Source organism: Chelonia mydas, chromosome 1, assembly GCF_015237465.2.
Source record: "Chelonia mydas isolate rCheMyd1 chromosome 1, rCheMyd1.pri.v2, whole genome shotgun sequence".
Taxonomy (NCBI): domain Eukaryota; kingdom Metazoa; phylum Chordata; order Testudines; family Cheloniidae; genus Chelonia; species Chelonia mydas.
The window spans coordinates 204,298,260-204,314,852 of NC_057849.1; the positions used below are offsets into that span (position 1 = coordinate 204,298,260).

A 16,593-nucleotide genomic window follows, 5' to 3' on the forward strand; every position below is an offset into this window, starting at 1 on the left:
TCACACAGGAAACATATGCAAAGCCAGGTCTTCAGACTCCTATTCCTGTGCTTTCACAAGATCAAACTTCCTCCCTCCAGAATACAATCCAATTCAAGGAGCAGGGAACCATGGCATGTAATAAAGAGCCATTATACACCATGGATAAAACTCTGCCCTTACACTAATGCAGTTGTTTTCTGTGCAGTTGCAGGAGTGTATCCTGAAGGGAGAATTTGCTCTTTATTTACTACAATTTATCAGACTTTTCTTTTGCTCCAGGCCCTATGGAGATTTTGTTAAAAAACACATCAGATGTTCCAGTATCCATAAAATCTCCCCAGTTCACTCAGAATCCTGAGTGGCAACCCACACATCAGCCACTAAAACTTTCTCCTAAATCACAAAGACATTGCCACTTCAGCTAACCTCTTCCCTCAAAAGCAGCTTGAGAGTAGTTAGGTTTAGGAGCCAAAGCTCAGCTAGGTTAAAAATAAATAAAAAGGTGGTTCTTTGACCATCAAACTTGTCAGTGTGTGATACCAGCAAGATGTGTGACAAATGAGCACGTTGACTGCTATTGTATCTTTTGTGTTACGCTGTAACTGACAGATTATGATATTTTTTTAACTATAAAGCCTATTTAAAGGATATTATTTCACTGTGTGAATTAAATAAATCATTAACAAACATACAAGCAAACAAACCAACCTACCCCAGAAAAACAAGCCTATCTTTTGTGAAACCACACCCCACACCCAACAACAGAATCCAAATCCTGGACCTCTAAATCCGCATCACAGATTGCTGAACTAGTTGAGCTACTGGGGACATTGCTAGCCTTATACGGACCAAATATTACAGGGAGATTTGACATACACTTTCCAGTGGGTTACACAACTCTTTGATGACAGCAGAAGCACACTGGAGATCAAGAATCCCAGGTTCTATCCTTAGTTGCAGGCAGGGAGCGTGATGGAGTGGTTACAGATAGGATAACTACAGCACATAGATTTGGTTCATGCAGTATGAAAGGAAGCATGGATAACCTGATGAAGTTTAGCTCTGCTGTATTAGAGAGCAGGGGTTCAATTTTCAGTCGGTTTGAAATGACATCATACAATTTTGTTGCAAACCTATATTTAAAATAGAGAATGGACTAATATTTGACTGCCTTCTAGGGTTGGGGCATAAAGCTTTGTTCAGTGATAGGGGCTAGGAAGTATGCTGAAGCATAAACAGCAGCCACTAGAACTGAAACCACAACTCATGGCTCCTAGCTCAGTAAATCTTCCTTTATACATTACGGTAGTTTAATGAAAAGACTCTCTTACAACAAGCAGCCTGATAGTTCCACTGTGGAACATTCTGCACAATCTGATACAGTCGAGCACTCTCTGTAGTATTCTCCAGCTTCGTCCATGGAAATGAATCCCATTCACAGTAGACTGGGCAAACATTCATAACAGGCTCTTCCTTTGTGTGTGTGTACTTAGATCAGCAGTGAAATAGTAAATAGTGTTGACAGTTAACATTAGGTTTCAGAGTAAACAAACCTATTGAGATGAATGGGACAGTTCACACTTCCTTCCTGGTTATTTTTTTAATCCATGTGTGGACTAAACTACATTGGTTATATATGCTGCACATCTGGCCTGTGCTAGGGTGGAAATCATACTTAATGATTTCTCTTCTGAACTTGGCATGTGTGAAATATAAAATACCTACCTCCAGCCCCCAAACAAAAAAAAACCCCAGATTTTTATCATACTTTTAGGTTGTCCCAAAGAAAATAAAATGATCAACATGTTCTATAAAAATGTGGTAAAAGTGTAAAATTTGTTTAAGGAAAGAAAAATAAAATAAAGAAATAAAAAGGAAAAACCAGTTCTCTTAAATGCAAACAAAAGAAAGAAGGAAATTTTCCGGAAACAGGGGTAAACCCTTACATTTAATAAAGCCAAATTACAGTAGCGAGAGACCTTCATCAGAACCACTCTCCCTGCTCCAAGCAGAGTTTTTGGCTTCTCAGAAAAATCTCAGTGACACCTCTTGGAGACTGGTAGAGATGGTCTGTTCACAATCCACTCTTCCAACATGCCAGGAGTTTCTCTCTTTTGTCCCCGTCTCCTCCTTATTTTACTGGTACGAAAGATTTCTATTTTAAGAGCACACTTGCTCCTGTTTCTTTGCTTGAAAGGGAGGAATGTTGAACCCCAAGCCCATATGGAGCTAAAGCAAAATAATTCAACAACATTCATAACACAATGCAGAGTGGCTGCAGTCTGCACATGCAGTGCTTGTGTGAATTTGTGCAGAATTTGTATGCTCTGATATCTCAGAGCTCTGAAATCTCTCTTAAAAAACAAACAACCTAAAGATTAAAACACAAAAGCAAAGCCTAGGAATATCAAGATTTGTCTTGTCTTTCTTGATTTTGCTGGAGGTCCCCCTTTAAAAGAGGAAGAAATGGACTGGGAGCCTTTAATCTTATCTGATGTGGTACAGTATAGAATTTTTAACAAATATATTTTACCAAAGTGTTTGTTGGGCATTTGAATTAAACAGGTGTCAACAGAAATCAAGAGAGTGTTTTAAACAGGCGGAATAAAAATCCCTTCCCTTGCCAATTAATCAGGTTTATCTTCCTGGTACCTCTGACGTCATTTGTAACCCATATGAGTTCTCCAGTCTTTCATGCTGTCCCGTAGGAAAAATACAGCAGATGAGAGCTGAATTTCTAATGTAAAAAACAAGCAGGGAAAAACATTAAAAAAATACCTATGGGCCTTCTGCATACATCATTAAGAAACAAAAAGGATACAACATTTTTGTTTTCTTTTATAGGTCATTTTAAGACTGGCCAGCTCAGTTTGAACAATTCAGAGCCAATAAGTTATTTTGTACCAGTGAGAAACATCTCCATATGTGACTGTATGGCTATATCTGTGATAACTGAAGAACTGTAATGAGCCTAATCACAGTGTCTAGTGATGGGCAGCTTGGTTAATCTAAGCTGCTTCAGTTAGTGGCAGGTCCAAGACCCTCCCAATGCTTTCCTGATAAAATTGGGTGGATTTGAACTGAATTGTTTCTATGTAGAAACAGAAATAGATATAAACTGTGAGCTAATTGCTTCAGATAGTCCCAAACCAGAATTTTGTTGCACAGAATTCCCTTAGAAATACAGAAATTGCCATTCTGCATGAGGCTAGTTGTCCATCTAAGCACCAAATGCTTTAAGATGAAAGTACAAAAATCCTCACAATGAACAGATATGGAATAACGAGCCCACAGTATAAGTTTCTTCTTAAGCATAATCAGTCAGTTGCTTATAGTCCATGTCTAATACTTTGAAGCATATAGGTTTATATTCTTTATTCATATATGTGCAAGTTTTTCTGAATCCTGCTGAATACTTGCACTTTAATATCTTGTGTAAATGAGTTCCACAGGTTAGCCATACATTCTGTAAAACAATTTTAAAAAAATCAGTTTTTAAGTTTGTCGTCTTTTACATTTCATTGGACACTTCTTGTTCTGATATTATAAGACAATGTACGAATGTAATCCACCTTCTCTTTATAATGTTTATTATATATACCTCTATCATGGCTCCCTCTTCTTTTCCTTGTAAAGAAGACAGTCCTAATCTTTTCAATCTCTTTGTCTCTCATTTTTATTCCTCACCTTTTGACCATCTTCTATTTCTGCTATAACTTTTTTAACCTGGGGCATCCAGAAACGAACAGTATGTCTTTATCTTGAGTATTATCAATTTAGAGTGGTGTTACAATATTTTCAGTAGTACTTTCTATCCCAGGGATCGGCAAGCTTTGGCCTGAGGCCCACCAGGGTAAGCCTCCTGGTGGGCCGGTCCGGTTTGTTTACCTGCTGCATCCACAGGTTCGGCCGATTGCAGCTCCCACTGGCCGCGGTTTGCCACTCCAGGCCAATGGGGGCTGCAGGAAGCGGCGTGGGCCGAGGGATGTGCTGGCTCCCACTTCCCGCAGCCCCCATTGGCCTGGAGCAGCGAACCGCGGCCAGTGGGAGCTGCAATCGGCCAAACCTGCGGATGCAGCAGGTAAACAAACTGGCCTGGCCCGTTATGGGGCTTACCCTGGTGGGCTGCGTGCCAAAGGTTGCCGATCCCTGTTCTAGCCTATTCTTCATGAAACCTAACAATTGCTTTCTGGTCCACTGCTGGCCATTGAGCAGAGATTTTCAATGAGCTGTCCATGACACCCATGTCTTTCCCTGTGTGTTAATTTAGAAACCAACAATATGTATGAATAGATGCAATTAATCCTTCCAATGTACATTATCTTGCACTTGTTTTCTAACTGACATCCTTGTGTCCATTCATATACCTTCTCTAGTCTTGACTAGCTTTAGTAACTGTCTTACCTGAAAATTCTCATCCCATTGTCCTCTTTCTACAGATCCTTTATATATAAACCCGGGTCTTAGCTTGGATGGTAGGGACATCCAATTGTGAATTTCTTGCTTTGCAATATAGAGGAGCTAAAGGATTCTGAGTCAGTGAACACTCACCATTTCACTCCAACCAGTAAACAAATTCATCAGCTTTTTATTGGTCTGTATTACACAGAAAAAAGATCAGTTCATGTTGATTCACGAGTATAAAGTTGCTCTAGTTTCTTGATATAACTTCCACCTTTCCCAACTCAGGAGAAAGAAACAGTGAAGACATGTTTCAGACACTTTTAAATTTGCGTTTTCCTCTTTGCAGTACCTGCCATGGTTGTGATATTATAAACTTAGTTTAAGTTTTAATACAGTGGTTTCAAATGTGAAGCATCAACACACTGATGCAGCAAAATTCTCCGCAACAGTACAATAATTGCTTTTGCATTGCTTTAAACACTTCTCTACCCTCTCCATTCCATTGCCTTTAGAATAGTTTATTCCTTTTTGCCAGTTTCTCCCTTTCCTTCTGCTCCTCAGCAGCAGCTCACTCATTCTAGGCTCTCTCACTGGGGCTTGGGAGGAATAAGATCTGTGGAGGCTGAGTGCAGCTCTCATTCCTAGGCCTATTCATTTTGAGAAAAATGCTTTGATCATAACCATGGCTTTGTATTCAGCTAGTCACTTACACAAGCAGTTTTTGTTAATTTTACGGCCAGTTCTCTGGTTTCCCAGCCGAAAGTCATTTCCCTGCTGGAACAGATTCTAAAATGAATCCTGTAGTTGGTGCTGGACTGACAGTGCTGAAGCCTTTACTTCTCTACAGAATGCTGCAAAATGGACAGCTGCAGAGCAAGCTTCTCAACACAGACAGTCCCCTGCCAATGTATCTTAGCCCTGACCTACTAAGATGACTTAGAAGTGAGAGGGGAGTTCAGGATAGAGGGTACAGGTTCCATTCAGTCCATGAGTTCTTTACTGAGACTGCCAAAAAGAAGTGGAGTTTCAATGGTCATGGTGATTTCTGTAATATGGACATTTATATATCGGGAAATGGACTAAGAGCCCAACTCGTTTCATACAGACTAGATGTCATTACCAAACTAGGCTGCATTTGAACTGGGGATTTAGAGGTGAAAGGCTCTCTTTCCCACTACCAATGTCCTGGGCATTCCAGGTCTCTGGTATGTATTTTTATTCTGGTTATCCAGAAGCACATTCTGCCATCACATTCAGCATAGTGTAACTGTCTTTCTCTGTGGGTTTATGTGTGTAATAGGGGAGGATTTTATGAAGCTTGTGACTTCCTCTCCTTCTGGAGTAATCAGGAATGCAGCAACTCTGTCATCCCAACGATCGTGGCTTCTATTTCAACTTTTTATGTTGCTCTATGAAAACAGGCAATTCATTTGGTCAGCTTCACTGTTCTGGTTTTGTGAGTTTCTTTGGAAATTGTGTGTCCTTCCTTTGGCCATCCAGAATGGCTCCCATTAGATGGTATCATAATCACATGAAAAAAATCATCTCTGATTGTTCTTGTCTGATATTCCAGGACAAAGAAAATTCTCTCTCAGACTCTGAGATGGGAGATGATGAACAAGAGCTATCGCAGGAAATAAGAAAATTCGCAACTGTTTGGTAGGTTCTATTGAAACCCCACTAATCTCCTTATTTCTTGATACACAAGGGAAGCTAGTTCTTTGGCTTTCTCTGCTCCAGCCTGTAAAACCTTCTCCAAGTGGGATTTGTCCTCCTGGAGCCTCTTAATTTCGTTCCCAATTGGCGCAAATTTCTGAATAACTGCCTCTGCCACTATCCCTTTGTAGCGTGCAGTGTCAAGACCAATACACTGGTGCACCACTTCCTTTATGCTGAGTCCTGTTACTGCAGCATGAATGGTCACCAGATTGGAGACACCAGGACGAGAGTCTGGGTCATAGGTCACCTCGGAGGTGAAGTCAGTCACAGCCTTGCGGAATTTCAGAACTATCTCCTCTGGACTGTCTGTGATATTGAGTGTGCCTAACTTCTGAGGGTCTGACTTGGACATCTTGGCTGTTGGATCCCTGAGAGACTTTATCTTCTTCGTTGTACCTAAAAAGACAAACAGATCATGGTTTTCTATTCATGCTTATTTGGGACTTTTCTTAGGAGAATACTACAGCCTATAGCAGGTTGCCCTGGCTGCTTGCCTTGCTTTAACAATTACTTTCTCAAGCATTACAAAATACACTCATCCTTAATCTTCATTCTCTCCCACCGAAAGCACCCCAGCCATTCTCCTTTCTCCCCATAATCACCCAAAGGACCTGAACCTAGTTCCCCTTTCTCCCCAGTTACCTACTGCTTCTGGGATGATTCCAGCCTGCTATGGCTCTATGCTGATTTCCCTACCAATCCACCTCCTCCTCTAGGTACCTGGTATTGGCGAGGCGAGTAACCCAGGAAGCACAAACTAGAAGTGTGTGAGGGATCGCGTAACACTGGGGAGCTGGGTCAGATCACACTCCAGGGTCCCAAAATGACCAGCCTCCTCACCATGAGAAGCTGCCCCACACAAGAAGCCCCTGAAACTCTCCTAGAGCTCCTTAGAAATTGCTCCCTCCCAGGTGTTATCTACCCAAAAACTAGGCAGGGGGAAAACATTGCTTAGATTTTGGCAGGGTGATAGGTGCCTTAGAAATAACTGAGACACATGCATGCATGCGAGACAGGATACCAGTACTATAAAGCATGTGGCAACATTCATCTAGTTACACCACTCCATTAATTCACAGTCTCTTCCCACTGTTACTATTATACACAAAACGCAGTGTGAGCCATTGAGCTAATGACTAGAATCGCATAGCACAGAATCACTGTTGCATAGACATCACAGTATTGGTGCTCAAACTGCTCACAAGACACTGCACCAAGGTTTGTAACACCCTGTATTCTCATGGGTGACCTCTCATTTTTAACTGGGGCTTTAAAGTGGAAAGAGGGCTACTAATGATACCCTGGCAGTGTAATCTTTTCTAAGGGGAGAACTCCCTGCCCCTGGGGGCTGCACATTCCTCTAGATTATGAGCTAATGCAAAGATACCACACTTTTTCTGTATTCAGCTGCTCATGTTTCCCGCCACATGTGCCATTTGCTCTACAGAAAGATTCAGAAATTTTTCATGGCCTCGTAATGCGAAAAATGGCTGAACACATTTTCCTCAAAATCTCCTAAGCTTTAGGCTGTGACCAAGAATGGAAAGTTTAGCGCCAATGAAGAGCCTTCTTGAAATTTACAAGCATATGTCAAAGCATCTAGTGAACTTTTGGGTGCTATGGTAATGAACGTAATAAAATAGAAACTGCTTTGCAACTTCAATTACAGCATTTACTACAAGCAAACACTATAGCGTTATGCTGGTTGGTGGTCTCTCATTCAACGCCCTAATGGGCATCACAAATTGCTCCTTAATTGGCACCATCAAACATGCTCTCTCCTCATGAGAGGCCCATGCCTGCAACAACAGACAGGGGCTGCAACCAAGCAGGATTGAAAGGCAGTAGCAGAGCATTGGGAGGGGCCCCAGGACTGGAATAGCAGATACTGTACACATTCCTTTCTGGGGGTTTTCAAAGCCCCATATTCATTCTTTTCTATTCATCTACTTTGCCATCAGTTTGCCCCCTTTCCAGTTGTTCCCACATAGATTCACCCTACCTGTAAGTCAAACCTCAACCCTTAATAACTCACTGCAATCTAGTATTTAACCACACCTCTCCCTACTCACTTAAAATGGCTTTGGGCACAGGAAAGAAGTTTCCATATTTCTTGTTAAAGTGCTGTGCTATATCTCGAGCCAGTTCCAGGTGCAGGACTTGATCTTCTCCAACAGGAACATGTGTTGACCTTTTAATAAAAGACAGATACAGGAAACTCAGCAAAATTCTCTAGTTCTATTGAAATGTTACCTGAGACTGTCACAGCTCCTGCCATAGTTGAGGGCCAGATGGAGCCAAATGTTCAATCACAGCTAACTCGCTTTCTTCTGGGTGAACAAGATTCCAGACGGATCCTGTCTAATACGGTTCTGCTGTGTCTGATGGGATGAAATGCAGATTCAGCAGCAAAAGAACAGCCTTTTACCAAAGTCTGAACGTAAATGGGAAATATACCAGAAAAAGTAACAATACTGGCACGTACACTTGTGTTCTGCAAGCGTCTCCCACTTTCCATAAGATTTCTACTACCCACTGTCTTCTATTCATTCATGGATTTTAAGGATAGAAGGGACCATTAGATCATCTAGTCTGATTTCTTGTATAACATAGGTCATGCAAATTTATCCAGTTACTACCCTGTTGAAGCCCAATAACTTGTGTTTGGCTAATGCATATCTTCCAGAATGGCATCCAGTCTTGATTTGAAGACTTTAAGGGATGGAGAATCCATCACTTTCCCTTGTGTTTTTTTCCAATGATTAATCTGATTAATGATTAATTTTCCAATGATTAATCTCACTGTTAATCTGTGATTTTTTAGGTGAGATATAGACTTGAAATCATGTCCTCTTTTGTTTATTAAAGCTTCCACTGCACTTTTAAAGAGTTGGTGTATGATAAACCAAGTCCTGGCCAAATTCTAATTTAATTCAAATTCTGCGTCTCTAAATACCCAGACAATTTCAATTCAATATGGCATTCTTTACTTATGATCCTAAATTACAGGGGGTCAATCTCTTCACCCCTCTACCCACCAAAGAGTAAGCAAGACAAGCTAAAAACTGCCACAGTAGCCCATAGGAAATCACAGTGTCTTACAACACAGAAAAAACAGTTACCTTAATCAATACACTTAAGCAGGCCAAAAGGAACATTTCCATATGCCAAAATGGTAAAGATCACAAAGTTATCCGACTAACCTGAAAACATATTGTGTTTCTATAAACGCCTCAGCATGACTCTTTCTTTCTTATGTTAGTTTTCTTGCTGTCTTTGCTCCTGCTTCTCACATGCTATTTATTTACCTTCTATTAATTAACTTTTTTTTCTTCTTCCTAATCCTCTTTTTTCTCCAAGGTCACTTCAGTTGGTTTTATTTCTCCCTCGCTTCCTTCTCCTAATTCATTTATTTTGTTTGTGGTATTTTATTTGCTGAATCTTTTCTGCCACTTTTATGTGTTCTTATTTCTGCAGTTAGTTTTGCTTTGTACCATTTCAGCGTCTCCTTTTCCTGCTCTTCCTTCTATGACTGCTGCTCCTTTCCTAATTATCCATTTTCTCTTGCCTCTTGTCCCATTTCCTATCCCTTTTAATATAAAAGAGCTCTCTTGTTAAATATATATCTTTTAATATATGTGCTCTCTCTCTCTCTGACACCTCCTTATTTTGTCATCTGTTTCCAGTCAGCCAGCACTTAATATGCAAAAGTTGAGCTAAAATGAGCTGGAAGTACAAATCAAAAGTACAGAATCTTATTACATAGAGATGGGAAAGATCTAGGTAGTTCAGTCCATCCCAGGGCCCAGTGCAGAATGGTTTCTGATAGTGAAGTTGCCAGTGTTTTGTTTATTAAAATTACTTTAATTGATGGGGCTTCTATTATTCCCCTTGGGGAACTATTCAACAATCAAACAGATCTCAGTTAAGAATTTTTTTTTAATATTCAAATTACATTTTCCCTCTACTTTTACCCCTATATTCCTAATTATGATACATATAAACTAGCAATATCATCCCTAAGTCTTTTGACATGACTGTTTCCCCTCCCATTGACTCTATGCTTTGGATTATTTTACCCAAGATGTATTTTTCCAGGTAGAAGCCTTGTTATTCCCGCCTACTCTATATTCCCAAACCCTCCATGCCCTTTTGTATCATTCTTCTGTCTTCACAGAAGTTGATGAACCCACACAACTCAATATAATCTGCAAACATAATGTACTATTTACTCTGTCTTTGAGATTCATTAATTAAGATTTTACATATTACCCGACTTAATTATGCTTCATTCACAGATGCAACCTTCCTCCACATTACCAGCTCTTGATCTCAGCCTCATCAAAGAGCCTAGGAACTAACAAAGGGCTAATAGGTCAGCCATGTATGGGGAGAACGGGAGTGTGGAGTGGAACCATCAAGCTGCTGGAGTGGAGTGGTATAAGCATGGAGTCAGGCTGCTAGCACTGGGTAGGTGGGCAGGGAGAAGAAGAGGGATTAGGTTTACAAGAGACGTGCGGGAAGAACCAGGAAAAAAAAGAACGAGTAACTGAAAGAAGGATATTGTCTACATTTCTTCAGTATAGTAAACGTCCCCTCAGGGATGTATAAAAGTTAAAATGTGGGGGAAAAAAAAAAAAGAGACTTCACAGTTTCCCAATTTGCAGAAGACTCCTTCCAACACTGTGCCATATGGCTACACGACATCCTGATGGTGCCAGTCATGACACCTCATGTCAAAGCTGGGACCTCTGCTAATCTTACATCAAAGATAATTGACTAGTATAGAACTATGCTTCTGTAATGGGTCTCAACTTTCTCATGGAGGCAACACATGAGGTTTGGCTGCCCCTTTGTGCAGAAAACTCTTCACCCATCGACACAACATAGTCTACACCAGAACTTGAAAAAAATGTAAATGAATTTAATAGTGGTGTAAAGTGCCCAACTGAAAGGTCTGGACACTAAATCTCCCTAGCTTCATAGCAGGTCCATCATTGGAAGTAACAACATGATTCAGCCCTGACCTTGAGGATCCACAACTAGTTTAATCTCTGTGGCCCATTCAGTCAATCAGTCCAATGCAACTGCTGAATGGGTCAATTGGTGTTAGTTTTATTAGTGATTTTAGGGACATGCACTAAATTGTTCTGAGGTGACCAACTCTTCTTAGACAATACCATTCAATGGTTTTCCAGTGGCCTGATATTTAATCACTATCAAACTGAGCAAGATTTTAATCAGTGACTGAAAGATGAAAGTGTGCCATCCATTCCCAATCCTCTCAGCTATTCAAGCCCCTTGATATTTAACATGTTGACCCAAAGAACTTTAGTCTTACAGCAGTTGAACAGACGTTGCCTGTGGGCTCACATTCTGTCTCTTACTTGTACAGCAGAATATCTGCAGCTTGAAGCACAGGGTATGTGAATAGACCAACGGTTCCTTCAGAATTCTGGCTGGCATTCTTTACCTGTTTGCAAAAGAAAGACATACGGAAATCATCCATTTGGCTGATGTCAACATCTGATTTTGATTTTTTTTGTTATAAGTTTTACTTACTGAGTCTGCTTCATTCACTGATTGTGTCATTCTAGCAAAGAAGCAAGCCTAATAGAATTCGTGCTTTTTCAATGCCCAGTGCTACTTACTGCTCATGGCTCAGTTATTTTCTAGAGATATTTATAGATCTTGTCTCATAATATTATTCTATTACTTTACTAGGGAGAGATATTAGATGTGTGGGACGGTAACTGCCAAACTCACTCCTTTTTTTGTTGTGTGTTAGAAGACTGGTATGCAGCACTTGTTTTTATCCAAAGTCCTGATACCCTCCAGATTAACCCACCTTTTTGTAAATAATTATCAGAGGTTCAGAAGTTCAATACCTAATTCCTTTAACACCCTAGATGCATATCATCTGGACCAGCTGGTCTGTAGATGTTCAAGTATCTAGTTTCCTGCTTTTTGTTTTAACTGTAGCTACATTTAAAAAAATCCTTAAAATCTGTCCAGACTTCTTTATATTTTCCTATATCTTTTTACTCTCCCCGTCCTCCAGATCACACTCTCCTGTCTCCATCTCCAGGCTCTTAAATACAGGGGGGCCTGATGCCAAGCACCTGCAGCTCCTATTTGTGGGTTTTAAAAGTCCAACCACTTATACTTAGATGTCTAAATATTGCTTTACAAGTCCAACTTGAGAAACACAGGTTTGAAAAGCTTGGCTTTAATCTAAGTTTTGCATTAACACTATTTGTTGCATTTAAATTTGAATGGGTTTATTTAATTAAGAAGAAAAAACAGGAAGGGAGAAAAAACACCCATAAACATCTGGAGGTATTTAGCCCTCTCCAGTTGTGAACTCTGCAAACCAAATTGCTCTGGATTTTTTTTCTTCTCATTGTTTGTCTCTCTTCTGACTCCTTGTAAAACCGTCGTTCGGCTTCGGGGCCCCTTGCCACACCCCAATACCACCACAGGGGCAGCCCAGTCCAGGCCCCAGCCTCTTAGCCCTTGCAGTGCACCCCACCACCCCATCCTTGTAGGCCTTCTTACTTTGTTTATGGGTGAGGAAAAGCAAAAGTTCAAACTCAACAGAGAAGCCCCTTCTGTCAGGTCAGTGACACCACCTTACTTCAGGGTTGCCCAGAAAGCAGGTTTACTGGAGTCCTTCCAGCCAGGTAGCCCAATCACTCTCTCCCTGCCAAGCTTGCCTCTGGGGCTCACTGGACTCTTCCCAGAGAGGTGGTGATATCTAAACAGTCAAGTAAGGCCTCTCTGACCCTCCTATAGTCCTGGGCTGTTGCCAAATCAAGTTCATGGCATTCAGCTTGAGCCGGTCCTGACAGATGGCACCAATAACATGGTCCAGTGCTCTGAGGACCACATCACGGCAGATGCCACCCGCTCAAAAGGAGTGAGAAATGCCTTGGGGTCATTGGTGGTGCCCATCTTAGACAGCTTCCCCAGGGATGGTGTTGAGCTGGGAGGCCCAGGGTTAGTGGTCACTACAGCCCTAGGTGACCCTAGAGGTCGGAGAACTGACAGCATCTGTTGCTCCAGGTTCTGTTGTTGCTGTTGGCATGTGGCTAATTCCCTGTCAGCTACTGCTGCTGCTGCCCCAGCTGTTGCTGGATTGCAAGCTGTTGAAGCAGCTGCTGCTGTTTTTGTTGCAGAGTGGCCTGGTGCTGCTGGTTTTCTCTGACCCATTTTAACAGCCATTCCAGATCCATTACAAGGTTGTTTCTGTCAGGATTTTCTCAGCCTCAAACCTCTTTTCTACTTTTCCCCACTCCCTGCTCTTTTCCTCTCCCTTTCAGGAGAGCTGACCAAGTGCCCGCATTCTCCACCACTTTTAAGAGATTCTTTCTGGGGCACTTCTCTAGCTCGGTCGGGGCCTCTTGCCATGCCCAGTTACCACCACAGGGTCAGCCTTGTCAAGACCACAGCCTCCTAGCCCTTGCAGTGGCCCCCACCCTTGTGGAGTTCAAAGTCAACAAAGAAACCCTTCCAGGGGTCAAAAAAAAAAAAAAGGTCAGTGGCACCACCTTACTTCAGAGATGCCTGGGTAGCAGCTTTACTGGAGTCCTTTGGGCTAGACAGCCCAATCATGCTCTCCCTGCCAGACTTGTTTCTAGGGCTCACTGGACTCTTCCCAGAGCTGGGGGTCTCTGGCATGGTGGAGGTTCCTCCTGCTGCTTCAGGAGACTCTCCAGCCGCTCCATTCTCAGGGCTTCCCCCTTGCTGATTGCACCTTCCTCCTTTGAATGCCTTCCACCCTACCATGCATGGTTGGAAGGGCCAGAGAGGTGGGACTACCTTAGCACTGAACCTCCCTAGCCCCATTCCCTGTCAGCGTGGAGTTTACACATCCCAGCACACTTCTGATTTCTCTTCTTGTTAAATAAATAAAACCCACGGAAATTAAATGCAAAAAACAGTGTTGATGTAATACTAAGAAATTAAGCACATATGTCATGAATGGCAAAAGGGAAGATTTTTCAAAACATCAACTCAGCCACAGTCATCTTTAGTAATGTTTATTTCTGTATCCCTTTTAAAATGTAAACCTTAATATATCCCATACCATACGACACACAGAATGGCCAACTAATGTTGCAGAAGACTTACTCATGGAATTTCCTTACTTGTGACTGCTTGATTTTTTAGCCTTAATGTTGTGCTGTAGTCATTGCATTTTATTATGTTATGAGGCTTGAAATAAGAACTTTAAGCATTTTGATAAATGATTAAAAATACCAGTCTATAATTGAAAACCTTCTTTAACTGCCTCTGTATTCTCTGCTTATACAGGTATGCTACTTTGTAACCTCCCACAGCAGCCGCCTCATTGACTCACAATATACAGTTATGTCTCCTATAGTAATAGCATTGTATGGGGTTGTTTTCTTTCCTCTTCCTGAAGTGACTCCATCACCTTTTAGTAAGAATGACTGGCCCAGTGTTTATGGTCCACAGGCAACAGAAAGTTTTACAAGAAGGACAATACTGTTTTTATTAAATTCCCTTAAATCTCCTTGTAGTTTAATATGCTGATCATATAAACCTTACCTTCCACTGGGGAAAGCTTTGTATACGTGGCATACTAGTTAAGCACCCAAGAATCCAACCAAGTTCTGCATGTTCAGGCACCTAAAAAAAAAAAAAAGCCATAAGAAATCGGAATAGGGTTAATGTATTTTCACCTGCACACATCATGTCTAGAGAAAGCACAGCCAGTAAAGGCTATCAAACCAGAGATTAGTAAGATTAGTTTATTTTTGGCTAACATTTTTTCAGTGAGTTTAGTGCTGGTGAGAAGTAACAGAGAGCCCTAGTGACTGAGGAACCTATATTGATCCATAGTACAAGTACAGCTCCTTCAACAGCAGTACAAGCTTCCCCACCCTACGTGGTCAGCCTGCCCTAACTGACCAAGAAAGAAAACTGCAGAGATGAGACGGGTGTTTAATTTTCATGTTCATTCAGATCTTGGCCTTTATGCTCAGAATGCCAAGTACCTTGAGGCAGTGGGCTAGGGGTTACAGCACAGGACTGTTAGTCAGATCCCCTTGCTTCTAGTCCTAGCTCCAACATTAATTTGCTGTGGAAGTCAAACACCTCTCTGTGCTTCAGTTGTCCTGTCTGTAAAATGGGGACACCTAGACCTCTTAAGTATTCTGGATTTTGTGGAATGTTCTACATTTTGGGTTAATCAGCCTGCCTGTTCTGCAGCATCAAAGGCAGGAGATGTTTTGCAAATGCAAGAGGAAGACTGATTCAAAATATCCATTGACTTAGGGAAGGATGCATGGGGCAGAGAGCCAGGATGCCAAATCTAATGTGGGAGACTGCAACCACCAAAATGCCTTCAGGAAATGAAATGATTAACACATTTTAGCATTTGTAAGATTAGATTAGATTATTTTTAAATATATTTTAGATTTTTTTTCTTTCCTAATGGTGTCATTCACTACAGGGCAGAGTTAAGGTTGTTTGGTGCCCTCATATTTCTAAACCTTAATATGTTAGGATTCCTGTTAAAGTTTAACTTTAATTCTGAATTTCCTGGGTTTATAATGCATGTTTTGGAAATAATTACAACATCGCTGTATTAAAAAACCCCACCATGAATCACTGATGTGTACTCTCAATCTTAACTCCATTTTAACTGTTTTTGTCTGGAGGTAATTTATGAGGTGTTCCACTTCTGGTCACTTGCCACACATTTCAGTTGCCTCTGTCACATGCTGGCAGGTATGGGTTCAGAGGTATGATAACACCTAGGACAGAGGGGTTGAGAAACTTAATGCTTGTGTTTCGATCTGAGAGCTCAGATAAAAAGCTTTAAAAAGTGCTTATTAACAACAAGTGGGACAATTACTAATATCATCTGCAGAAATCATTTTGGTGTTGTATGTAGACTTGGAAAAGGACCGATTCCACAAGTGACTAAATTTAATATAATTAAATAGCCCTAAGATTGTAATTACTTTTGGTCACTAATGATATGGTCCACAGCTGAACTGATGACCTGAGGTGAATAGCTCAGGAACTGATTACAGTGACATGAAGCCTCCCAGACCTTCTCTTTTTTGATTCCTTCATGTTCATTTGCCTGCCTGGCTTTAGTACACAAGGCAAAGTGTGACAAGATGGCGCCAAATTTGTCCTCTATGCAATATGCAATGTAAACCGAGCTGGATGGAACTGACTTAACCTATGCCTATTTCATTTAGGAGGAATCACCATCTGGTACAAAACAATTTATCGTTTCTTTCTTCTAGTCACAAACTAAGAGGGGATGTTGTTCTGCTGCATTGGTGTTGACAAGGCCTCTCTTTCAAAGCTACAGATTTCACGATATGCCTCTGTCATGCCTCCCTCCCACAACCAAGGCTGCATGTGCCCATTGTGCCAGTTGCTTTGACATCCCGTGTGTTACCGGAACACTGTGCTGTCAGCCATTCTGCACCCCTGGCTCTA

At 41.3% G+C, this 16,593-nt stretch overlaps 1 protein-coding gene across 3 annotated transcripts in view; it reads right to left on the reverse strand.

The window, feature by feature from the left end:
- Positions 1-4,554: 4,554 nt before the first annotated feature.
- Positions 4,555-16,593, reverse strand: part of WARS2 (tryptophanyl tRNA synthetase 2, mitochondrial) — a 76,286-nt gene continuing 64,247 nt past the window's right edge. For all 3 annotated transcript variants that reach the window (XM_037910194.1, XM_037910198.2, XM_043551295.1), the window contains 4 exons: positions 14,680-14,760; positions 11,493-11,578; positions 8,178-8,296; positions 4,555-6,501 (listed from right to left, as the gene is read on the reverse strand). In XM_037910194.1, coding sequence (XP_037766122.1) covers positions 6,053-6,501; positions 8,178-8,296; positions 11,493-11,578; positions 14,680-14,760 — 735 coding nt within the window. In that variant the 3' untranslated portion in view covers positions 4,555-6,052. The remainder of the gene's footprint in view (positions 6,502-8,177; positions 8,297-11,492; positions 11,579-14,679; positions 14,761-16,593) is intronic.